Here is a 26541-nt window from a genome sequence, read left to right as displayed (position 1 = left end):
AGTCCTATCGACACAATACCAGGGAGATGAATGAATGTATTCATTTCCCAAATGACTTCTTAAATACTTCCCTGCACTTCAGCTATTGCAAATTCCATGTCTAGGTAGTCACAGTCGTAGCTTACACTACCATTAACAGCTACCTGGAAGGAAAGCACAGGAGAGCGAGGTACTGCTTCACATCACCCCTTTTATGAACCCAGCCCTTCATCCACTACTGTAACTGCAAAAACTGCTTTGTCAATTTACGAATTTATCTCCCACCACCCAGGTTCTCATTTGGGATGGAAGTTACCATCTTTACAGGTGAGCTGCACAGTGAACACCCTGTCAAGAGCCAGGTCAGCCCGGCTCCCTCCAAAACAGGGGCAATAGTACTTTCCTGCTGCATAGGGGTGCATCAGATTTAAATAAAGATAATAGACAGGGATACATTTTCACATATAAACAAAAAGAGAAAAGGCAGAAATTGTTCATCAGAAAAATAAGTATTCAACTTTATGGAAAGCTTAAGAATAAATAAAAATAAAAAATAAAGCCTGAGAGCTTCTTGATTACTCTAAAAAACAAAGATGTTTAGGTAAGTCAGATGATTAAATTAGAGCAAAAAGGGGGACATCACTAAATCTGGTGATATTAGGACAGCTTTTGTCAAGTCTTATAAACAACCTTATTAATCTCAATTTGAAGCTATTTTCCACCAAACAACTGACGTGTCTGCTTTACATCTGCCATCCTTGCCTAATGAAAGCCTGTCCCAGAAACCCCAATCAAGTCTGAAAGTTCTGTAGACGCTGAAGTATGCTGACTCCAATGGCCTAAGTGTATTTTTCAGGAAAAGTCACATAAAGCTAGAAGTTATGGAACAAAAAAAGGTCTAGGTAAACCAAACCTCTCTTCTGTATCAAAGGCAAATCTCATTTTTGCAGAGCAAACCAAGATGTCCAACACTGGTCTGGCTCCAGCAAGTGTATTCAGAGAGGCACTTTGCATACACCACGACTTGTTCCCTGCATCATCCAGATTATCTGCCTCAGTTGTTACTTTTTCAGAACAGAAGGTATTTTCTCTCTCCTGGGAGACGGTAGGGGGAGAAGAGGTGATTCACTGAAATAGGGAAAAAAGGCTGTGTGCTTTCACCCTGCACTTCCCATACTGTGAAGTTCAAACCTGGCAATAGGCAGGTTTGAGATAAGCAACCAAGGCAGGGGTACACTGTGTTTTCACACCATCACTGTGCTGTTCAGACAGACATAAGAGCTAGTTATCACCCCTGCACAAAAGCACTATTACTTTGAAAACATAACAGCAACAAAACACTCAGTATTAGATGAGCAAAGACAAAGGACGAGGGTGGAAAAGAAGCAGGACGCACACCGAACTTAAATGGGATATAATGCGAGTGGAGTACTCTGGGCATGATGACAAACAGGTAGCCAGCGCAAGTTGCTAGGGCATTTGTCATTTCTTTCTGGGTGTCAAAAAAACAGGTAGACATCTGTGAATACTGAAATGCTTAAATGGTCTATGACTTAGCACAGCTCAGTATTGATAGTAGAAATAATTTTAACAGTTGAAGGAACCGGAGAATGGAAAGTCAAAGAAAAAACTAAGTTCTAAAAACCAGGATTAGGAGGGAAAGTTTTGTGAGGAACACTGCTTGACAAGAAGAAACTTGCCGATCTGCAACACTTGAATGAAGTAACAACAGAATTTCATTTGAAATGGTGGAAAAGACGAGAGATGCATGTGCTGGCTAAATTTTACCCTTAATGTACACGCTGGCTAATTTTGCCCTTACTGCAAGATAACCAGGCACAGGAAAAATCCTAAGAGCAGTAAGAAAAGGTAGGAAGGGAATAACTAAAAATTTGTGCACTGCAAATAGGGAAAGCAAAGACAAAGTAAATAACATATCATAGGAAACATACAACAAATGCCCTAGTTCTTTAAAGACTTGGATAACTACAAGTTCGGAAGCTGAAAATGTAACAGCAGACATCGCAGCAAACATTCAAAACCCAGAGCTCGGTTTATTAGTTTGAAATGAAAATAACATTTCTAAAGGGAAAAAAAAAAAAAGTGTATTGTCCTAAACCTGACAAACCCACCTGGCCAAGCAGGGACAGAGCAGCTCTCCCATAAGAAAAAGTCAAATCCCCATGCAGAAGGGGAAGCAAGTAACAGGAGGCTGGTGAGTGGAAAGATGCACCTGACAGGGGATTTCATGTGAACAGGACTCTTCAGAAATGGTTACTTGTTAGATTATTACCTGAGAACTGTGATGGGTCCCGTTGCCTTAAACAGATGTTGCTATGGACTTTCTAAAAAGATGCTTATCTTGTGTTAATTAGGTCCCTCACTCCCTATGTCTTTATGTTGTGGAGTCAAGAAGAGGGACGAAAATTTTCCATAAAGAATGGATGCATCATTTCCATTCTCAGTCTCTTAAGATTTCACCTCATTGTATAAACAACTTTTCAGAAAGATTAATCATGAAAAACAACAGACATTACAACACCAACGTTGCTTTGCTCAGGAATTGCACAGAATGATAAACAGATCCTTCAACTTCCAAGCATCTAACTCTTTCTTAAGAACAACCACCTCAAGATTTACGTTTCTTCACTAAAAATTTTAAAATGCAGTCATGTCAAAAAGGAAGTCATTGCTCAGCAGCAATTATTTTGCAAAAATGAAGAGTTTACAAGGTGTTCTACATCTCAGAAAAACAAGTGTTATAGGCTACTGAAGACAAGCTCCAGAATGCTAGATATTATCAACGGTTGCATTCTGTTGTTTTTTTTTTTCTGATTCCTGCCTGCTGCCACAGTAACATACAGGTAGAAGAACAGGCAGAAGAGGGAATGCTTTTTCCACATGGAAGACATCAGATGGCCTTCTGCCCTACACTTCCAGAAAGAGGCAAACTGAACAGAAGAGAAATTGGAGAAACACAAGAATGAATAAAGGTCTAAAAGAAAAAAAAAAAAAAGTTGAAAGAAAATAAATACACAAAATTAGAAACATGCTAGTAAGCTGCAAAAACTCAAAAGGTTTTGGCAAACAAACTGCATGAGGAATAAAAAGAGTAAAAGAAAAGGGTTTAAATTATAGAAGAAATGCAAGTTAGGTAGCAGAAAGGTTGTTCTAATATTAAAGACTGTAAAACAACAGCATAATTGCCTAAGAAGAACATGGAATCATGTTTTTTTGTTTGTTTGTTTGTTTTAAGAAAACAAGAAAGGCTAGAAAACTGCTAGCAACCCCAGATGTGTACAATGAAGCTAGAGACAAAGGCAGCAGGGCAATAGATTTCTACAGGCTCCTCTTTACACGTGAAATGCTTCAGAGGATAAACAGACGTAACACACACTCTGAGCTGGTACCCCACAGCTAATGGGTTTTTTCTTTGTTCCGTCCACAGAGTCCTGGCACAAGACACACAAGACTAACCGTAACATATTTTGATTTAATATTCTAGAGAAAAGGAAAAGGCACAAAAGATAATAATCTTTAACTTTAGAAGAGAAAGCACAAAAAAAAGAAGTGATCCATCAAAGGGAAATTAAAAGAAGCAGATAAAAGGGTAAAATAAATATGGACAGCACAAAGGCTAATGTGAAGTCACGTGAGAGACTAAGAGTAAATGCATACTATGAACCAAGACAAATCCAACAGATCAAATATGCCAGGCATGGTTATTCAGAAGATTAAAGCAGTTATGAGAGGTAAAGACATCCTTCAGTAGTCAAAATCCTATCTAAATATAAAATATAACTGAACTACAAACAGCATAAGTTTGGAAAGTTTATTGTAAATAAATAAAAAAAAAAAGGCAAAAGCTAATATTGAAGAGGATCTCACTAAAAATAAACACTGGAACTATTTCTAAACACAACAGAATCAGAAATCTTTCTGACAGAAAAATAAGAGATGATCAAGCGGTTACTGCAATATCAAAAAATGATAAAAATAAATTATTGGCATTCTAAATTTAAGATGTTGCTATTCCACATATTTTATTTTATTAAACCATGGAATAAAACTTAGGAATCATCTTCAAAGTAAAATGTCAGTAAAAGGTTTTCAAGAAAGCTACCATGAAAAATGATTCTCTCAGGTTCCAAAAAAACAATTCCAATAGATAACATCCATACTCTTCAGTACACACCCTGTCATTTAAATAGTCCACCACACAAAAATAGTACAGCATGACGAGTACAACATAAATCTTTTAAAATGTGCCAGAGGCTGATTCTGGGAATTGCAGGGCAATGTATTTAAGGTTTGCGATGGACAAACTCACGCAAGTATAATAAAGACGCTTGACCAAGTGTGGTATATGGGGAAAGAGCCTCTGCAAGGAAAGGTCATGACTCGCAGCACTATTAGACTTTTCTGAAGGACTTAAAACTATGTGGTTACCCATCTAACTGAAAGAGAGCACTCAGAACTCTCATTTATCTGCTGAACTACTATCAGCGACCACAATTAATTCAGAAATGCACTATAAAACCTCACATGTAACAGGAACAATCACTCTTCTCCCCTCATTTCATCTGTTGTTGTTTTTTAAACACATTTGTAGCTTTGCATTGCTATGACTATATGACAAGGTACCTGGTAATATCCATTGAGCACAGTACAGAACAGAGTAATGACTTTCTTCCTACCAACAATCCCTGAAATCACCCATAAGACCTTACAAATATTCCCAAGAACTGTACCATCTTTCAGAGAAGAGGCACCAATTGTCTTCTTGTGCTTTAAACAGATTCCAGAGAGTCTGGATTCTGTTCCTGTTTTAACTTGCATTTAATATCTGGAAAATTGATTTATTTCTTCGCACAGTGGCATTGGATTACACAGCATTGCAAAGCTTGCTTTAAACCTTCTCCAGTTGCTGAATGAATGACTTCTACTAAATAAATATTAAATGTGTTAAGCTATAAATACAAAATTGATTATATTACTATAATAACTATTTTGTGATATTACTATAATGGTGATATTGGTTATATTACTGTAATAAAATATATTAAATATGATACATCTTACTATATGTTAAAATTGGAAGTGGAGAAGAGGCTCAGTCACTATCCTTGAACCTTGTGATGACTCTTACACAAATATAATTTACAGTCCTAAAAAATCAAGGATTGTGTGAATTTACTGAACTAGACTGGACTTGTTTGTTGTCATTAGTGAAGGAACAAATTTCTGCTTCAGGCCAATTAAATATGCAAAGTACACAGTAGTTCTCACCAAACATACAAAACTCTACAGAGCGATTAACACAACTGAACAAAACAAAGCAGACAGGGCTGCTTTCAAAAGATAAATGCTTAAATTAAATACATAAATAAAATGCAATTCTGAAAAAGATTTTCGAACTCTCCAGAGACTGTGTCTGTTCCATAATCTTGCAGAAGGAAATGAAAAAGCTCTGCCACCACATATGCAAGAACATACATCCGAGTACCTAAGCAAACATGAAGTAATGAAAGAAAAATCAAAGCTTGGTGATAGTCTTCAGCAAGGACAAGCCACAACAACTAAACACTACCTCTGATCTCGAACAAACTAGGTGTTGGATTAAGAATATTTTTTTTCTTTCCTTTCTGTTTCCTTTCTCTTACAGTCTATGGTGAATGGAAATGTTTTGAATCCATTATCCATTGCTCTCTTATTCCTCTATTGGTCTAAGCGGCAAGGAGACGTCAGCGGGCTGGACATAGCAGAAGACCTATCTTCCATCCTCTGTCTCTTTTTCTCTCAAGGTATTTTCTTCTCCCATTTCAATTACCTCTTACTCAGTTCTGTGGTTGCATTTTCACATCATCACTTGAGTTACCAGAAGGAAGAGTCAGCCCCGCTCAGGATGAACAGCCTGCCTCCTTCAGCGCTAATCATTTGTAAAAGCGGGTCTCACCACTGTACTCACTACCTTGAGTGCCCATGAAAGGTAAGTTTCAAAGCATCTAGGCTACCTTCAGGGTCTACCACTTGTTGTGAATAATGGCAGCGTCAACTTCAAAGGCAATACCTATAAAATCAATAGATACAGCATCCTCCGTAACAGGATCAAGGTCTGGCTCTCATAGCAAGGTGAAGTTGAAGTGTTACAGGTCTGTAGCAGCAGACCGCAGTACAAAACTTAAGTTTGGGTTCTTGTAGAGAGGGGGAAAAAAAAAGAAAAAAAAAAAAGATGAAGGGAAATAGCAGCACAAGGAAGCAAGAGGCTCAGCCTATGTTAGAAACTTAGCATTTCAAGAGAGACCTAGTAAACATAGTAATAAGCATCATTATTACAACTTCAAAAGGGATTAGGCTGATAGTGAAATAAGATTGAAGAAAAAAAAAAAAAAAAAAAACAGTTTTTACAAGATCAGAAAGTTGATGTACCATAATCAGCACCCTGCATTTAACAGAGGGGAGATGCATTAGAAAATCTAATGCAGGCTGTAACACAGCAACAGAGTACCAACATAACAGTACCTTCATCAGGTAGTGCTAGGTTTATGTAGAAAGCATGATAAACAAAAAAAAATCATAGCTTCTAACTCATAAGTGAAAACATTCATTATTACAAAAGGATTAGATACATATAACTACTAATTGTTTTCTCTTTTTTCCCCAGTTAGAGTGACATTGATTAATAGCACGTTATGTAAAATGTAATTTTGTCTTATAGATATAAAATTGGTTGCCCTTTAAATTTAATTTTTTGTTCTTATATTATGAAAAAGGATATTTTATCTAAACTGCTCATTACTCAGAATAACTAACCTGATCTCGATTATTCATCGAGGTTGGACTCGGTGATCTTGGAGGTCTCTTCCAACCTAGACTATTCTGTGATTCTGCGATCTCCTCTTTATACTGAACGCCTCCAATCAACCCTGCATTCAATAATTTTTGTTTGCTCTCAGTACTTATTTTCTTAGAGTGTCTCAGATAGCCGTACAGCCAGCCTCTGCAAGTAAGATTAGGACCAATACTGTGCAATGCACAGCAGCTTGTGGTGTGTCCAGTAACAGGGAAAACTAACACGGTTAACAAAAATAACACTGCATATCAGCAAGCCACATACCTTGAGAATACAACTTTAGAAGAAAGTTTAAAGATGCAATCTGGTATTTTGAATTGCTACCTACATTTTGAAATAGTCATATAACCATAGCACAAATAAGCCACTGTAAGCATGGGATGTAGAAAAAGAAGAAAAAAAAAAAAAAAAAAAGGAAAAAAAAAAAAAAAAGAAGACTCAATAGCTTGTGTTTATAGCAAGAACATCAGACACAAACCAAATTCTCAGACCATAAAAAAGAAAGGTATTGCAGCATATTGGTTCTTAAGACCACAAATTCCTGTTTCATCTTCCAAAGACAGAAATGTAACATAAGACCGACAATGTGATAAGCAGAAGTTTGGCATGTGCAAACAAAAACAGTATTTATTTTATTTAAGTAAATATGAAGATTTAGTAACATGTAAATAGAATTCAGTAAAAATACTTCAAGAAATTTCAAAAGCATTCAGGCCTCAACATTCCCTGTTTAGAAAAGAGATTTTCTCTAGCTCTGATGCAAGAGGTATTTTCAGACAATATGTATCAGAAAAGTTAGCTTTACGAACTCAAAGCAACAGAGTACCCCAACTAGCAAAGAGTCATTCAAGCATATGAGGGAGCTTAATAATGCACCCTTCATTAGCAGGACAAGTAGTTCAACCTGAAAAATCATCATTAAAGGAGTATTTGTAAATATATATATATATGTTTCTCCTTTCCATATGAAATCAGAAGCACGTGCAGCATCAGAAAGGCTTTCCAGGAATGGAAATTTCCAGGAAAGGAAATTTGTGAAGAAAAATAGAATTCATTATGAAGGAATTCAGTGATTCATTATTGAAGGAACAGTTATTCATTATGAAGGAACACAGCAGTAAAAATATGCAGAAATTCTGCTTAGTATTAGGAGAAAAACCAAGCTAGAACTACAGGGCACCACTGAGTGCAAGTGCTGCATGGTGCTTGGAAAGGACTTTTGTTTCTAATGTTAGAGCACACTCCAAAGCTGTATGTGATCTGCTTGAAGTTTTATTCACTCTGCTCTTTTATCCCTGTTAATTGTACTGAAATCAGGAAGAAATATTTCTTTTATTTACTAATCCAGTTTCTTGAGTACTTTTTAAATACAAAAAACAATTTCCTCTAAATTACATTTAGGAAGTTAAGAAACTTTGTCTTAATATGTTTTTGTCTTATAATTGTTTAATCTTCTCTAAATGACATGAACAAGACTTTTCAGGAAATACTCTCACAGAAGCTGCACATACCTATTATTTTTGAAAAGTAAGCACTAATGCTATTAAAGCTGTTCTGCAAATGGATGCCCACTTTATTATTCCTTGTTCTAGTCAGAGGGAGTCATCTCTCTGAATGGGGAAAAAAGACTTTTGCTGAAAAAAAGAATGGCACAGCCATCCTGCAGACAAGATTCAAGTGTGATGGAACAGCAATGATTAGAAATTATGATGCGCTGAAAACATTTGAGAGTAATCAGGCCAAACTCCATCTGTTGGAGTATCTCCATGCCATCCGAATCTCCAAACAAAATCACAGGTTTTCATCATGCATTTAGCAAGGATCATTAACCCTCAACAGTCCAGTTCTTACACAGGTTTTTCAGGTATATTCTTCCAACAAAGTTTTAAATAGTTTTTAAATAATGTTTTATCTATATCTTAAGTCTTGGAGACTTACTACAACTGTACTTAAGTTCTGCATTGGGTTTTGACATCCAAATGTTTTTATTGCAGAAAAAACATCTGTTTTTATATTCTCATTTCCGAAACCTAAAATGTAGGTACACATGCAATTTTGAATGCTATTTTTCAAGGGTGGGGTTGTTTCATTTTCCTAAACATTGCATCTGAAATATCGACTATATTTCTTCTTTCACTTGTTGTTCCTAAGTCTTAACTACTGCCTAAATTTTAGACACATACCATACATATACATATACAACCTGGCATTTACGTAGCTGGTTCTCTTTCCAAGGAATCACTTAAATTGTTAAGATATTTTTGAAAAGCAGCCAATCCTGAAAACATGGGGGGAAGGAGGGAAATAAAAATTCACATTTTCCCCTATTAGAATTATTTCAGTTTTGTTCCACAGCTGATTCCTATCACCTACTCCTGTTGTCATATGGTTTAGTTGTCTCAGGATAAAAACTGTGCTGCAAACGACATCTGGACATGGTCCTGTGCAAGCTGCTGTAGATGTCCCTCCTTTAGCAGGGGATTAGATCAGATGACCTCCAGAGGTCCCTTCCAAACCTTACCATTCCGAAATTCTGTGAATTTCTTCGGATAAAGATCCATAATGTTCCATCCAGTCTCTGCTCAATCGTAGTTATACATAATGGTATGTAATGGGTTTTTGCATTTGAAGTATACTAAGCTCCTGATACTAGAAAGGTTTTCACTAAAAGATGAGCCCTACTTATGCCATAAAACTGGCTAAATTAAGAAGCAGCTTTTCCTTCCATTGTAACACGCCCTCCATCTGAGAGATGCACAAGCAATGGACTGGAGAATGTTATCACTGTCTGGAGCAAATGGGTAATCTAGAAAAAAAAAATCCCCTTTAAAGCAGCGTCATGTTAGTCAGATGCACACTCTAAAGTGAAATACATTGCCTGCCAAAACTGAAGACTATTGTTCTACAGATACCTTGCCCAAAAGACTTTATGGAAGCACTACACATGCTTCATTAGTAAAAAAAATTAACAGATATCTTCTTATTTTTTTTCTTTTTTTTTGTGGAAAATACGTATCAAATGCTGTTTTATTCCTTACACTTTAAATATATTTATTTAATAAATCCTACTAGACTGAGGAGAGCTGCATTGTCACAAAAAATTCAGTTATTCAAATGAAGACTCGCTATGCTGTAGTCTTTCACATTTTCCTTACAATTTACCTCAAATGCATAACAGAAAAGCCTTTATTGTTTTTCCTACTTTTCAGAACTGTACTCTCTTTTAAATACACTATGACAGTATATTTTCTACCATGCTATCTTGCTTAAAGTACCGCCTTTTACCTTCCATTCAATTTCATATTAGTTTTTGCATTTTAAATACAATTCATCATTATTAAGAATTGTCTCTGGCAACCACTCAGCACAGACTACTTTTTGTTTCCTGCATACTGATTAAGTGCTGTGGAACCCAATAATAGGTTTTAGGTTGAGAAGGGTGATTTTTGTGTTTTATTTCAGTTGGTTGCTTTGGTTTTGCTTTCCATTGTTTTTCCCCCTTTAAAATCTATCTATTTTCAACTCTGGGTATAAAACACATTAACAATTTTTGTAAGATTCATACATTTAATCCCCCACCACAAACAGAGTTCTAGATTTAGCCGATTCTGTATTATGCCAATATATTTCCTGATTAGAAAACATAAACAATTAAGCCAGTTTTTAGCAACACAAAGGCGGGCTATTTTTCATTTAACAGATGTGACTATTTCTTAGAGGACAAATGCAGGGAGCACTGAAGGAAATGTGAGGAAAAAAAAAAATGGAAAAAAAAATATTGAAAAAAAAAGAAAAAATGTAGGGGACACAAAGCACATTGTAAACTATTTGGAATCATCATGAAGAACACCGTCTACCTCCAAATTAAAGCATAAATGCCTTCTCTAACAATGGCATAAAGTAAACACCTAATTAAGAGTATAAGAAGAAGATGCCTCCAAGCATTTGTGACTCGGTGACTTAAGAGCCAGATACCATTTCTGTACAATTTCCAAGGGATTTATTTTTCATTAACTTTTCCAATCTCTCCTTGAATTTACTTAAACTTCCTGCACCCACAACATTTGAGAGCAACCATTCTGCAAATAATGCTTTTTCTGCATTTGTTTTCAATCTGGCTTTTGCTCATTTGATTTGTTTACCTCCTAGGCTCTGTACCACTAAAAACCATGGCAAACAAGCTGCATCAAAAGAGTGGTAATGTTCTAGATAGATTTTTTCATACAAAAATAGAGATTAAAAGCATAAATTACATCAGTTATGACTAGTACTGACAATAGTAGAGATAACATCCTCATAACTAATGCACACTCACATCGGGAGTTGTGTAGCACTTTCAGACAACAGAAATACAAACCATGATTAGAGATAAACCAGCAACAGGTAGAAGGTGGGTTTTTTTGTTTGTTTTGTTTGTTTGTTTTTAAATGCTGAAGCCTCCACAATTTTCTGCTTTCTTGATACTGAGTCAAAAGGACATAGGATTTCCTCCTCCCTGACAGAGCAATGGAGCCAGATTCAAAATACTTAACAAGCAGGTAGGTCGAACCTTTACTATGTTTAGTTAGGTAGAAGGAAGTGTAGAAACTTTGTATCCCTGATCTTACCTTACTTAATAATTAGTCAGTTTTATCCATAAGACAGACTTGTACCTCAAAGCGAGGACAAGATGACTCCGGCTTTGAGACCTCCAGGGACGGTGACTCAACCACTTCCCTGGGCAGCCCATTCCAATGCCTAACAACCCTTTCAGTAAAGAAGTTCTTCCTAATGTGGAAAAAAATTAAACAAGTTCAGTGAGCCAATATCCCCAAACAACATTCTCTAGTATTTTTCTTGAAGTACCAGAAAAGCAAGGCAACAGCTACCCATGCATTCAAGAGGAATACATATAAAAAACAACCTCTCTAACTCTATAAAAACTATTTAAAAATTCATATCTCAATTCAGACAAAATAATTTCTTCTATAAAGAGACCCAAAACCCACAAGCAATTTAAGAACAATTCAACTACTAAATTTTACCATTTCTGCACTTTGTACACATGGAAGACTAGCAGTTGAAAACAAATTAAATGCTAGACAGGCAAAATGAGGGCCAGTAGTGCATAAAAAAGCCTCTTCAATAGTGCTGAAAAATAGTTTCAGACAAAGTTACTATTATTTTTTCTTTCAATATCAAGACAACCCAAACATGCTTTAGCCTGTACTGAATTTTAATCTGGGATACTTTTATACAACAGAAACTTCCGATGTTATTATTCGCAGTTTCTGACTTTGATAGAATCACAGAAGTTTCTAGGTTGGAAGAGACCTCAAGATCAAGTCCAACCTCTGACCTAACACTAACAGTCCCCACTAAACCATATCCCTAAGCTCTACATCTAAACGTCTTTTAAAGACCTCCAGGGATGGTGGCTCAACCACTTCCCTGGGCAGCCTATTCCAGTGACTAACAACCCGTTCAGTAAAGAAGTTCTTCCTAACATCCAACCTAAACCTCCCCTGGCACAACTTTAGCCCATTCCCCCTCGTCCTGTCACCAGGCACGTGGGAGAATAGACCAACCACCACCTCGCTACAGCCTCCCTTCAGGTACCTGTAGAGTGTGATAAGGTCACCCCTGAGCCTCCTTTTCTCCAGGCTGAACAAGCCCAGCTCCCTCAGCTGCTCCTCGTAAGACTTGTTCTCCAGGCCCTTCACCAGCTTCGTAGCCCTTCTCTGGACTCGCTCAAGCACCTCCATGTCCTTCTTGTAGCGAGGGGCCCAAAACTGAACACAGTACTCGAGGTGCAGCCTCACCAGAGCCGAGTACAGGGGGACGATCACCTCCCTGGCCCTGCTGGCCACACTGTTTCTTATACAGGCCAGGATGCTGTTGGCCTTCTTGGCCACCTGAGCACACTGCTGGCTCATATTCAGCTGACTATCAACCATCACTCCCAGGTCCTTCTCTGCCTGGCAGCTCTCCAACCACACATCTCCCAGCCTGTAGCTCTGTTTGGGGTTATTGCGCCCCAGGTGCAGGACCCAGCACTTAGCCTTGTTGAACTTCATGCAGTTGACCTCAGCCCATCGGTCCAGCCTCTCCAGATCCTCCTGCAGAGCCTTCCTACCCTCGAGCAGATCGACACACGCACCTAACTTGGTGTCATCTGCAAACTTACTGAGGGTGCTCTCAATGCCCTCATCCAGATCATCAATGAAGATATTGAAGAGGACCGGCCCCAGCACCGAGCCCTGGGGAACGCCACTAGTGACTGGCCTCCAACTGGATTTGACTCCATTTACCACGACTCTTTGGGCCCGGCTATCCAGCCAGTTTCTAACCCAACGAAGCGTGCGCCAGTCCAAGCCAAGAGCAGCCAGTTTCTTGAGGAGAATGCTGTGGGAAACTGTGTCAAAAGCCTTGCTGAAGTCAAGGTAGACCACATCCACAGCCTTTCCCTCATCCACCCAGCACGTCACTTTGTCATAGAAGGAGATCAGATTCATCAAGCAGGACCTGCCCTTCATAAACCCATGCTGACTGGGCCTGATCGCCTGCTTGCCCTGCAAGTGCCACATGATGACTCTCGAGATAATCTGCTCCATGAGCTTCCCTGGCACTGAGGTCAAACTGACAGGCCTGTAGTTTCCCGGGTCAGTCCTCCGGACCTTCTTGTAGATGGGCGACACATTTGCTAGCCGCCAGTCAAGTGGGACCTCCCCCGATAGCCAGGACTGCTGATAAATGATGGTAAGCGGCTTGGCCAGCACCTCTGCCAGTTCTCTCAGTACCCTCGGGTGGATCCCATCTGGCCCCATCGACTTGTGCACATCCAAGTGCCGTACCAGGTCACCAACCATTTCTTCATGGATAGTGAGGGCCACATCTCTCTCCCCATCCCCTTCCACCAGTTCAGGGTACTGGGTATCCAGAGAACAATCGGAATTGCCGTTAAAGACTGAGGCGAAGAAGGCATTGAGCACCTCCACCTTTTCCTCATCTCTTGTAACTAAGTTTCCCCCCACATCCAGTAAAGGATGGAGATTCTCCTTAGTCCTCCTTTTCATGGTGATGTATTTATAAAAACATTTTTTGTTATCTTTAACGGCAGTAGCCAGATTGAGCTCCAGATGAGCTTTGGCTTTTCTAATTTTGTCCCTGCACAGCCTCGCGATATCCTTATAGTCCTCCCTAGTGGCCTGCCCACTTTTCCAAAGATTATAAACCCTCTTTTTTCTTCTAAGATCAAGCCACAATTCTCTGTTCAGCCAGGCTGGTCTTCTTCCCCGCCAGCTCGTCTTTGGGCACGTGGGGACAGACCGTTCCTGCGCCATTAAGATTTCCCTCTTGAAGAGCGCCCAGCCTTCCTGGACTCCTCTGCCCTTCAGAACCACCTCCCAAGGGACTCTACCAACCAGTGTCCTCAGCAGCACAAAGTCAGCCCTCCGAAAGTCCAATACAGTGGTTTTACTGGTCCCCTTCCTGGCCTTGCCAAGAATAGAGAACTCCACCATTTCATGGTCACTCTGCCCAAGACAGCTCCCGACAATCACATCCTCCACCAGTCCTTCCCTGTTTGTGAAGAGAAGGTCTAGCGGGGCGCCACCCCTGGTAGGCTCACTAACCAGCTGTGTCAGGAAGCTATCTTCCACGCTCTACAGAAACCTCCTAGACTGCTTCCTCTGGGCTGTGTTGTGCTTCCAGGATATGTCAGGGAAGTTGAAGTCCCCCACGAGAACCAGCGCTGACGATTTCGCAACTTCTGCCAGCTGCCTGTAGAACTCCTCATCCGTCTCCTCGTCCTGGTTCGGCGGTCTGTAACAGACCCCGACCAGGACGCTAGCCTTGTTGGCCCCGCCGATCCTAACCCAAAGGGACTCGACTTTGTCATGCCCGGCCTCGAGTTCTACAACATCGAAACACTCTCTAATATAGAGAGCCACTCCACCACCCCTTCTGTGCTGCCTGTCCCTTCTGAAGAGTTTATAGCCAGTCATTGCAGCACTCCAGTCATGAGAGTGGTCCCACCACGTCTCCGTGATGGCAACCAAGTCGTAGCCTGCCTGATGCACGATGGCTTCCAGCTCCTCCAGTTTGTTACCCATGCTGTGTGCATTGGTGCAGATGCACTTCAGCTGGGCCATTGCCTTATCCCCCGGCCTTGCTATTGTTCCCCCTGGCACAGCTCCAACAAACCTTGCTTCACCCCCATCCCCCTTCTTACCTAGTTTAAAGCCCTCTCAATGAGCCCTGCCAGCTCCTGGCCCAGGATCCATTTTCCCCTAAAAGACAGGGACCCGTCTGCAGCCATCAGGCCGGGTGTCAAGTAAAGTGCCCCATGAAATGTCACATTAACTACCAAGAACAAAAAAGAAAACAACAAACCTCTTCCTCAAGATAAATCTTAGCTACACAATTACCCAAATGAGCTTATTCAAAATGCAGCTATGGATTTCTCCCTTGCTTTGGTATCACATACAATTTTCTTGCTATTCCAGGTTCAGAAAGATGGGTACGTTCGTGCTTTTTGGCTTCTTTCAGCTGGAAATCTCTACTTGAAACTTCTAAAGGCATTACAAGCAGCAGGTCTTAAAACTAAGCATGACTTTAGCCAAAAGAAACAAAGTTAAAAAAAACGGTCCTAGCAGGAGGTGTAGGTTTGGTGAAAGGTATCAGCTGATACAGGTAAGGTTCTTAAACACCAATCATCAGCATTTGAAAATCGTGCTTAAAACCAACAATTCGGGGTCATTTGGGGTAGAATTCTTGTCCAAATCAAACCATTATAAAAACTAGGTTTGTTTCTATTCTCACTTAAATTAAACAAGGCAGGATTTATGCCACCACTTGAGAGTCCCTTCCCTCTGTAGTTTCCTGATCACTTTAAGGCAGAATAAAGCCAGCACTGTTGTCAAAAGAATTGATCCTGTCCTCTGAACAAACCCCAGCCACCTGTGCATGCCCCCTTACACTAGCATGAGTCTTTATTCAGTCACACAGTGAATCAAATTGCGAAATTGATCCATGTTCAATTAAACAGAAAGGAAGAAAAAAAATAAAAGACTAACTAGGGAGATTCATTCAGAATTGCCTTCGCTGCTTCCTGAATTATCTCCCCAGTTCTTCCAACAGAAATGAAAATACAGCAAAGTCACGTCTGGGGACCTTTCAGCACAATGTTGGCCGTGCTGCTTCAAGGAACCAGAGAGAAACTCGCCTGAAACAAAATGATTCGTGTTGGTTATTGGTAACTGAGGCAAGCACATCAAAGTTTGGGACTGTTGGGACGTTATTTTCAATACCACTTCTGTGCAAAGTGTTTCAGGTATCTGATTTGGAATACAGGTGGCTGAACTGACTGAGGCCATCACTTGGGTGGTTAATGATACAGAATGACTGATTCAAACAGTATGAAATAATACTTCACAAATCACCTTCTCATGTCACAGGACGGTTTCTGAACGTTCAGGTTGCTCATACATACATGATACTGATGGTCCTTGATATGAAAGCCATTCCGCCTGTGTCTCAAAACTCCAAAATCAGTTTGAACTGTACAACTGGTACAACAACCCTGGCAGCTATCACAGGGATAGGACTCAGGACAGAGCAGCTGTCGGCTTTGCTGGACTACTCACACTCAAAACCCACCTAATGCGGGCCAGCAGTAGCCAAGTACAAGCAAGGCATTTTCATAAGGACAACATAGCAAGCCTCTGAAACGTACCAGAAGATATTCACTCTCTGGAAAGCAAGCCCTGGCAGTAAATTTACCAGAGTGACTTCATGTAAGCAGCCACATTTTTGCAGTGGTTTGGGGTGTCTGCCAATTCATGACAAGCCTAAGAAGCTGAGCAACTTTACAACAGGTTGCAACGAGGTTGATGCCATTCACGCATGATGCAGGTCAACAGCTAACCGTTAGCAGAATCCCTGACACCAGCCCTGCTGCATCTGGAGGGCACCGTTTCCACTGGCAAACCGTGAGAAGTCCAAAACAGCAAAACTGTCAGCAGGCTGGGTTCTCACCAAGTAGAGATCATCTCCACAGGATAGCTGCGCTAACATAAAAAAATAAGCATTCTGGGGTGAAGAGACCTGAAAACCAAGCTTTTACATACAGGAATTACCTAAGATGTTGATCCTGGGCTTCAGAGAAAGCCAACACGGAGAGCACAAGGGTAAATGTTTTGCATCCAAGACACTTCAGAGAGGATAGAGCCCTGTTTTAGAGCCCTTCAATCTTCAAATAAAGTTTAGATCAATCACAGTACTAAGGTGGTCATTGGAGGCTTAGCCAAGCCCCCATGGACTAGAAGTATTAAGAGTTTCTTTCCGCAATGTTTAAAGGGAATACAGAAGGAGCAGGTGCCTTTTAAGTCTGCAGACCCGACTTAAGTCTATAAGCACAGAAGAGTGCAAAACTGAAGATGGACAGGCACACAAAAGATACAAGAAAAATCAAATAGAATATAATAGTTCAGTTGGAAGAGACCTACAAAGATCACCGAGTCCAAATCGTAATTATCTTATAGCATGTTCTTGAATAGAAATAATAATTCCTTCAAGGTTTCAGAGCAGCAAGCTGCTATTTCTAGTCTAGCAAAGTCTACAACATATCTATAATTCCTCAGCAAGACTCCTTCTGGACTACAACTACTTGAACATTTTTAAGATTCCAGTACGAAGACTGATTAGGACCCATGACAGGCCTAACCAGAAGGATGCAAACACATTCTTCATAGGTTTAATTTCTCAGTTCCCAACCCCTTGCATTTCTGAACTCAGGGTCAAATGAGGCAAATCTGTGATGTTCTTGTCCAAGTCTCTTCTCCATCAATGAGGACCACAGCCCATAAATGAAGGTATGGACCCTTCCTTAAAAGTCATGCCTTCTAATATTCTTAAGTATATTTCATGTTCTCTGTGATTCATCTTCTACCTGCGTTATACCATTGTGTTAACACAACAAAAAGAATAATATTTTCCCCTTACCTCTCCACCAGACTTTGCTGGGATCTGCTGCTGAGTCTCTCTTAATTTGCGTGCCTTGTCGAGTTCCTCTTGAAGTTTTGAAGCTAACTCCTTCAAAGAAAGTGGTATTACTGAATTAGTTGAACCATTTTAAACTTTTAGGAACCTTTCAATGAGAAGTAACTATTTATTTCATTTCTTTACATTTTGATATATTTTTTAAAAACCCTAATAACAAAAAGACTAAAGAAAACCTGGATATAATTCACACAGTTCTTTACCAGAGATAAAATACAAATAATCATTCAGAACAGAGGTATGTGAAGTATAGAAACATATATTGTAATAAGAACACCAGAAAAATTATGTTCAAACATTACAGAGTTAATGATAAATGTTTTGTGTGGCTAAGAACAGATGGTACTTCTATACTTCTTTTACTATAAGGAAACTAGATAAGGAAGCCTGAACACACCACGTGTATCACACACACATCCATGCACACACACACACAGTGGGTCTAGAGAAACCTCTCTCAGAGATTTCTGCTAATGCAGTTCTACATTTCTCTACATCACACGTCCAACTTGGCACTTAAAACCTGACACTTTGAGTGTTAAAATAGAGAGGAGATGGAAAATGAGAACTATACAGTCTTGAGAAAACTGCTTTTGACATTGCCGCTCTCTTGTCCATCTCTTCATTAAGTAAAAGGCAATTTAGATGCTCTTGGTTTGCTAAAAAACATCAGGTGACAACCTATTAATCCATAAGAAATACAATCATTTATACTCTGACCATTTTGCCAGTTTCATTGATTGGACTCCAGCAATCATGCCAACATTTTGCTCCCCAAAAATTAAGTAATTTGATCAGTGCCACACAGCGAGTCAGTAACAAAAACAAACTTAGATTTCATTTCCACATGGTCAGCCTTGAGCTCCAGCTACTAGGATGTCCTGTTACATAACCATCTGTTCTGATTGGTGGGGCTAACTTGTTTCAACGAGCTGCATTTTCGATCTGAGCAAACAAAATCCATAAAAATTATTTAAAGAACAACAAGGCAAAGACTAGTTATTTTATTATTTATATTGTTGGGGTCATGCTCATTTTTTCATTTTCTAAACTAATTCAGAGTGTATATGTAGAAAAAAATGTAAATATAAAATTAACAACAAAATTGTAATGATGTCTTCTGCTACATGATTTTGGTCAAAACAAAACAACAGAATAATTAAAGAATTACTCTCTCTTCACACACCACCTGCACGCTTATTCAAAAGACTCCTATTCTGTTACTGTCAGGCTAAAAAGAAAGATGATGTACTTCTGCCCAAACTTTCATCTGGACAATGCTACTGAAACACAGCAGAAAAAAAAAAAAAAAAAGGTCTCTATTTTTGCTGCTCTTCATGACAGTCTTTGGAAAACTTCATCCCCCCACCACCACTTTATAGGAATTAGTGTATAGATAGTTTCAACCATCTTCCCCACGGGAACACAGGGCTATAAAATAACATACTTGAGTAGCTGATACTATTCCATCACAATCCTGTAATATATTTACATTCTTTCATGAATACACTTTTTCCTCACCAGTGTATTTCTATCCGTACATATTAACTAGAAAAACTACAGATTAAAACATGGAGGCAAATATCTAAATCACAAAAATTCAATATGTCTTAGTAGAAAATACATGGCTGTAAGTTACTTCTAATTCACTTTTAAGATTGATAAGATTTTAAATGGACAGGATTTCTATGAAAAGTGTACTTGTTCACATTTTATAAAGCTACATACATGTATTTGTGTCTAAAGTCTGTTCAAAAAGAGTAAATTTGTGATCCATCAGGTTGCTGTCTGAAATGAGCCTCCCAAAAAAACATTAAACGTGCAGCAGAGGATCTCAGCTCCCAGCCTCACGCAGATCAGGCAGGGTAGACATTTTGCAGTTCTGTCCACAAAACATTACATAGTTGTTCTCATTGCAGAGCTGGATGCAATGGTCTATGTAGCTCTTTTCAGTTTCTAAATCCTAACTTAATGTGTTATACAGCAGAGCTATGGATCACAAGCATCTTGTGATAAAATTCATGAAATGACAAAAAGCTCAAGGCTCTGTTTGTCTTGTAAACACTGACTGGGAGCTTTGTAGTTTTCACCTGCTCCATGCTTAATAAAAAGACATTAAATCTTACCAAAAAAAAAGAAGAGAACAACTGTTTTGGGATACGCTGCCTTGTATACAAACCTGGCAACCTGATCCCTCTACTCTAGTCTATGAAGCATGGCATTTGAAGCAGAAGTTACCATAAAAGTTGTAGCAAATCGTATCTGATCAAATTCCACAGAATTTCTCAATTGCTTGAATAAATACTTTTGTTGCTGTTGTTGAAGACTAAAGTACTGTTAAATTCAAAGAAAAATTCCAGTAAAATGTGACATTTTTTCAAAAACATTACCATGTTTCCCATCAGCTCAGCTTTCACAATCCTGGCTCCCAGTCTGTTCATCTCCTCTTCACTAAGCACCCGAGGTGGCTCATCCTTTGATGTATCCCTGCAAAAAAAAGCAGCTCTAAACCCATACAAAAACAATGCAGTATTCACCTGTATATTTAAGTATTATATAGCTACTGTATTGGCATATAAGCTCCTACTGTCAAAATAACCGGTAACAATGTACCATGGAAATAGAGTTGCAGTCAGTAGGTAGTCACTGCTTACCGCAATTCTCTTTTACAAAGAACACTACCAAGGTGTCTGAAAGCAAAATGCTTAAACAAAGCTTTCACGAGGTATGTTTCAATTTGCTTTTGAGGTCATTAAAATGAAAAGCACTGTCTAATGAACACTTTCTCAGCATGAAACGATACTCAAGAGCCAGTTGCAATTATAAGCAGAAAAAAAAAGAATGGAAAAGATGAGTAGAAAAAGTACCTTAAACCCATCCTGTATCCATCCTTCCTGGCTTTGGCCATACTCTTTTACTCTTCAGCTCCAGCAAAATCACCTGTTTCCTAGTTCCTCTCTATGCCAAGTGGTCTGCCATCTCAAAGACTACTTCCATGCCCAAATTTATCTACTTACAGCACCATCTTTGTTTATAACAATGTTCCGGCTGATATGGTAGAATTTCCATGGAAAATAACTAGTACCATTTTTAAAACACGAAATCTCCCGGGGAGACTACTGCTAATAGCTTCTTATAATAAATAACACCTCTAAGAATTACTGTAAAAAGGTAAACAAGTTTTGCTCATTTTCTCTAACCTTAGAATAGACTAAAAACAACCAACTCTGAAAATAAAATAGTTAACAAAAGAGATATAAGAATATAGTTACAATACTGGTCCTTGCTATTAAAATGAAGAGAAATAATTTACTCACTACTCAATATGATTAAATCTTATAGGATTTGAAGAATGGGAGAATTTTGAAGATGGTGTGATTTTTAACTTGCAGATCTCTCATGGAGAAAGATCTCTCCTACGCCTGCAGAAACTACCAGTTACTTTTGTCTATTTTGAAGATGTCCAACCCCAGAAGTCAACAAAAATCTCTACATTAACTTCACCAGAAGGAGAATCTTCGTAGATGGAGTTCTCAATTCTCCTTAACATGTATTTTCAAAACAAGGCAGAACACCTCAGCAGAGGGAGCAAGAGATTATTATTACTTTATGTATGTTTTTTTAAAGCAGTGTTAGTGCTCAAATCACCCATCACCTAAACTTGTCGAGACTAGCGACTTTTTTTTTTTTTCTGTCTCAAATTAAACTCTGAAGCAATCACCTTATTAAGTGTGATTTTCAGCAAACACTAGCTGGATGGAGATCTTCCTGGGGGGAGATCCCTTGGACATCCAATCAGCACCTTTAATTAATCTGTGTCATAACTGTCCAAAACACTTTGATTTATGGGTTGAAGAAACTCCCCACGTTTTAGAAGCAATAAAACCTAAAAAGTACATTGTCGGTGTGAGAGATGAGGAATCGAACCAGCAACACCTATTAATTCAAGTCTTTGTGTCAGTGAAAATTTACTTTTTGAGACTGACTGAACAACACTGGAAGCGTACATGTACTACAACCCTTAAAACTTTAGGAAGAAGAAGCAGCAGCTCATAAATTGTTCCCAAAACTCAGTGCCCCAAACATCCAACCCTGAAAAGTTGCAAGAGACAAAACAAACCACAGTTCTCGCTGAAAGGAGCAGGCAGACAGGTCAGATGCTGTCTCAAACACAGCAGGACGAGGCACACAGGGAGCTGAGAGTCAGCTTAATGGAGCTTGAAAATAAGCCAATAAAAGCAAAGACTCCATGGTTTTCCAGACCTAAGTAATTTTCAGTTTACTAATAAATCAGCTCGGTAATCAAATTCGTTAAGAAATAGAATTATGATATAAAAGAAGATGCACAATTGGGACAGTACTAAAACACAAAACATGCAAAAGAAAGTATCAGCTAAATAGCTTCTATGCTTAATTCTCTTCTGTGAAGGAAAGAAGAAAATTACCTCGTTACCTTTTCTATCGTAACAACTTAATTCAATATACCCGAACAAGTAAATCACTTCCGTACACAATCTAGTTTCCTAAATTTTCCATTCTGCCCAGTTACAATTAACGTTGCACTTACTATGTGGTAACCAAAAGGTAGAAGGTGCAGCTTTTGTACTTGTCATACAAATAAGTGAGTCACCATTTTTTAATGAAAAACAAAAAATGATTGTAAAGAGGTAGTTGCTTGTTTTGAGACAATGAAGTGATTGGGGTGCCCAGTGCTAGGATGAGAGGCAGTGGGCACAAACTGGAACACAGGAGGTTTGGGGATTCTGTGACAGTATCACTAACTACTACTCATTAATTACGTGCTGTACTGAGTCTGGCAAGGATGGAGTTTACGCTCTTCATAGCGGCTCATATGGTGCCGTGTTTTACACCAGTGAATAAAGCAAGGTTGGTAATGCACCAGTGCCACTGCTGAGCAGTGCCTGCATAGCAACAATGCCTTCTCTGTGTCTCGCTCTGCACCCTCAGCGAGTAGGCTGGGGTGGGCAAGTGGCTGGGAGGGGACACTGCACGTACAAAGCCAACACTCCCCCAGCCCCACAGGAACCAAAAATCCTTGGAGCAAATCAGAACAGATGCACAGTCTTCACAAGGTCTCTCTCAGTAACTGCACTCTGGACGATCACCAGAACTCTCCTGTTGTTAATAGCTCGCCATAGTCCAACGACTATGCACTGGATGTCAGAGCTTGTATTTGACACCAGCTGTATGGCAGAGGTGTTAGATCTTGCTTTCTCCCTTTCATTTCTTCCATGACAGAAAGAGATAAGGAGGGTAGACTTTCCACAGGATTCTATGACATTTACACAGAGTATTTGCTGCTAATCAGTGAAACATTAACAAGATACAAGTTTCATATCTATATAAAAAGAGCATGAATTTTAAGACAAAGGGTAAAAACCTAACCACATTTAATCGTGCCTTTTTTTTTTCATCTGTGCACAAAAGAAGCTATGGATCACTCCTTAACACGTTTTTTATTTTCCCCAGGCATACAGCTCTGAGTATATTTTCATTTTCATGCAATCTGTGCCTGAACTGCAGTGCAGATGCACTTTGTGCTCTTCCAGCTCCCAATAGCACCATCCCTCCTTACACAAACACCTAGGTTTCGTTATGGAAGGCAAAGCAGACAGAAGACAAGTGTGGACCGTGCAGATCTGGCACCTGAATGAAGTCATGAACAAAGCACGACTCAGGAACTAAGCAAGTCTCACGGGTTCCAGCTGAGATAGGTCATAAATCATTCTAACCAGAAGTTTACAAACTGCACCTAAGTGGTAAGCCCCAGGCACTTCAGGGCAATAAATATTTGGACAATATCTGGAAAACCAAAAAGGATCACTGGATTCGACCATCTAAGTGTCACATACACTCCAGGTTTAATGCTACCAGCTACTATTCTCAGAGTAACTAAAATAAAGATATATTTCTCATTTTCTATTGAGGTAACACCAAGGAAAATACTACAACAAAACAAAACAAAAGCATGACAAACATGAATGGGATTTCCCATAGTGTATGCAAACTGCTCGTGGCAGAATTGGGAACTACTCCTGCCACAATGCATGCTCAAACTCATGCTTAAAAAATAAAAATCTAGTATACATCATGCAATCTCTCCTTCTGCTGTGAAAGAAAGTGTAAATTTAATTAGCTCCCTTCAAAGTAGAAAATGTAGTAAGTAAAATCAAGAACTACCCAACCTGTGCAATACAAAGAACTGTGTAGACACAGGCACCTGTTTCTGGTTGGCCACATGGTATGATTTAACGTACAATTTTCCTTTGCAAAGACACAGCAGGGTATCTGCAAGTACTGTGTGTAGGAACAGTTGTAAGTAAAATAAATAATTTTAAGGTATTGCCTTGTTATTAGAATCCAATAATTAAACATTAAAAATAAATTCATGACGTCACTAAGTTTTTTTACACAAATAAGTGACAGGAGCTTATGAGAAACAAGGAATTAATACTTGATTGCATTTCATCAACTGCTACTTCCGACTAAATCATATCAGCCACCTTACATACTCAGGCCAAGAATAATTAATTGTCCAACTTTCCCAAGTAGTTATTATGTGCCAGCGTAACACCACACTGACTCAAACGCTTTTGCACATGCTTACCTACTATCAGAAAGATCTGAAGAAAACCATTCACAGTAATTACTACTCGTATCACTGGAAGAACCAGCAAGCTGGTAATAATGGAGAACAGGTGGCTCTGAGTAGAGTAACAGCTCAGTTGTCTGCAACTGATGTTTCTGACCACCTCTCTTTACTACTCTCCATTGTCTTTCAGTAAATCAGGTCAGGCAGACTGAAATTCCCAACACATATAATCTTGCATTTTCCTTCCCATTTTTGTTCATTTTTTTTTCTTATCTACAGAAAATACATTTTCTAATCAGTACCTTCTACTATGCTTCATATGCTTACCTTAGCTTATTGCATATCTCACAGGTGGCAAATCTATCCCTTGCTGTAATGATTGTCAGCTGCTAGTCAGCACTTCCTAAGATTTAATCTTTATGTTTCCTAAATCAAACAACAGATGAAACATGTTTTGTTTTTGTTTTGTTTGTTTCTTTGGGGGTGGCAAGAAGCCAATTTTACTACAGTATACACTAACATTATAAAGAAGCTTCAAAATAATCTATCACTAGCAGTTCTCAAACATGCTGAGACAGAAGAAGTAAGGGTGTTCAGTACCTCTACACAGGTCCATTTTGGCTGTGCCTAGATGGGAGGCCTCCTAACCAAAGAGATCTGACCATATAACTAATACTAACACAAGGACAACACAGTTTTAGGTGTAGTAAAATACCTGGAACATGATGTTTTACTATGAGATGATGTTTGTTTCTTCTCAGAGGTATCAGCTGGGTACTCCTTTTGTGATTTCTCTTTTTCATCAGTTGGAGTTCTTTCACCAACAATTTTTGCCACACCATCTGATGACTTTTGATCAGATACTAATTGTTCATTCCTATCTTGTGTGTGTGTTTTTGTCCACAATGCAGTATCCTCACTGGGTTTTTGAAAACGACTGTTCAAAGAGCTATGAGCAGGCAGTTTTGAAGAGGAATGCTGTGGCTTGTAGTCCTTAGGTGCACTGTAAGATGATAAATCATCTTCAGAGGGCTTCAGAAATTTGTGTTTTATGTCACTTAGAGAAAGGCTCTTTCCTTGACTTTTTTCATCCACGTGTTTTTCAGCTTTGGAGCTGTAACCTCCCAGTTCTGAGTCTCTGCTACTGTGTCCACGTTTTTGGTCTTCTCTTGATCCATCTCTTTTGTAACCTCTGTCTTCTTGCATCCATCCCTTGTCATACCTCTCTCTCTTATGTCTCCCAAACATGTTCCTATCATCTTCGTGTTGTGGAGTGTTTTTCACATGCTGTTCTTTCTTCTCACTTTCTGAATAATCAGTTTTCTTCCATCTATCACCTCTATAATAATTTTCCTTTTTCGATGCAACTTTTTCAGCTGCTTCTAACCGTGACTCAAATGCCTCCATTGACTGCAAGAAAGAATAAAAACGTCATACTGCTTTTAAGATCATAGGGTATTGTAAAACTCTCTAAGAAGTTATTACAAGAAAGGCACCATTCTGTGAAAATGAGTCACTGTGCAGAGCTACGAGCCATGGAGTGGAAAGGAAGACTAATACAAAAAAAAGAGAATTTATAGTCTAGTGTCTGAGGTGCTCTGTTGGGATGGCATTTTGATCCCTTCTCTTAGACCATTTCTAACTTCCATTTGGTAACTATACAGTAAAGTGCTGAAGCACTCCTGGAAACAGGAGCCAAAGCCTCAGAACTGTCTCCTCCTGGTAACTTGGAAATTAGGTGCTTAAGCTAAAAGAAAAGCTTCCTCTTTCTTGCTCATGAACTTTACACTTAGGCTCACCAGATGCTCACTTTCTATAGAACCAATGATGTTCCCACTGAACCATTTTATGATCCGGTTAAATTCTTAAAAACACAGGAGAGCAGGTTCAAAATATTTAGCTTGAAGCAGGCATTGAATCTCTGTTTCTAGCTTTCTGGACAAATACTCTATCCATTAGGTAATTATACAAAATGTTGAGTGTTCCTCTTCCCTCTTTCGAGCTGAATTAAATACCACCAATTACATGATTTTGCTCAAAACATTACATACTGAGG

At 39.1% G+C, this 26541-nt stretch overlaps 1 protein-coding gene across 1 annotated transcript in view; it reads right to left on the bottom strand.

Annotated features, from left to right (window-relative positions):
• CWF19L2 (CWF19 like cell cycle control factor 2) overlaps positions 1–26541 on the bottom strand; it is a 71787-nt gene that overhangs the window by 25079 nt on the left and 20167 nt on the right. Inside the window, exons 8-10 of the mRNA XM_035327452.1 lie at positions 25201–25895; positions 20263–20359; positions 17816–17905 (exon numbers count right to left, since the gene is read on the bottom strand). Of these exons, the coding sequence (XP_035183343.1) occupies positions 17816–17905; positions 20263–20359; positions 25201–25895 (882 nt within the window). The remainder of the gene's footprint in view (positions 1–17815; positions 17906–20262; positions 20360–25200; positions 25896–26541) is intronic.

This window comes from Oxyura jamaicensis, chromosome 1, assembly GCF_011077185.1.
Source record: "Oxyura jamaicensis isolate SHBP4307 breed ruddy duck chromosome 1, BPBGC_Ojam_1.0, whole genome shotgun sequence".
NCBI classification, from domain to species: Eukaryota; Metazoa; Chordata; class Aves; order Anseriformes; family Anatidae; genus Oxyura; species Oxyura jamaicensis.
This window is presented reverse-complemented; position numbering and strand designations above follow the sequence as displayed.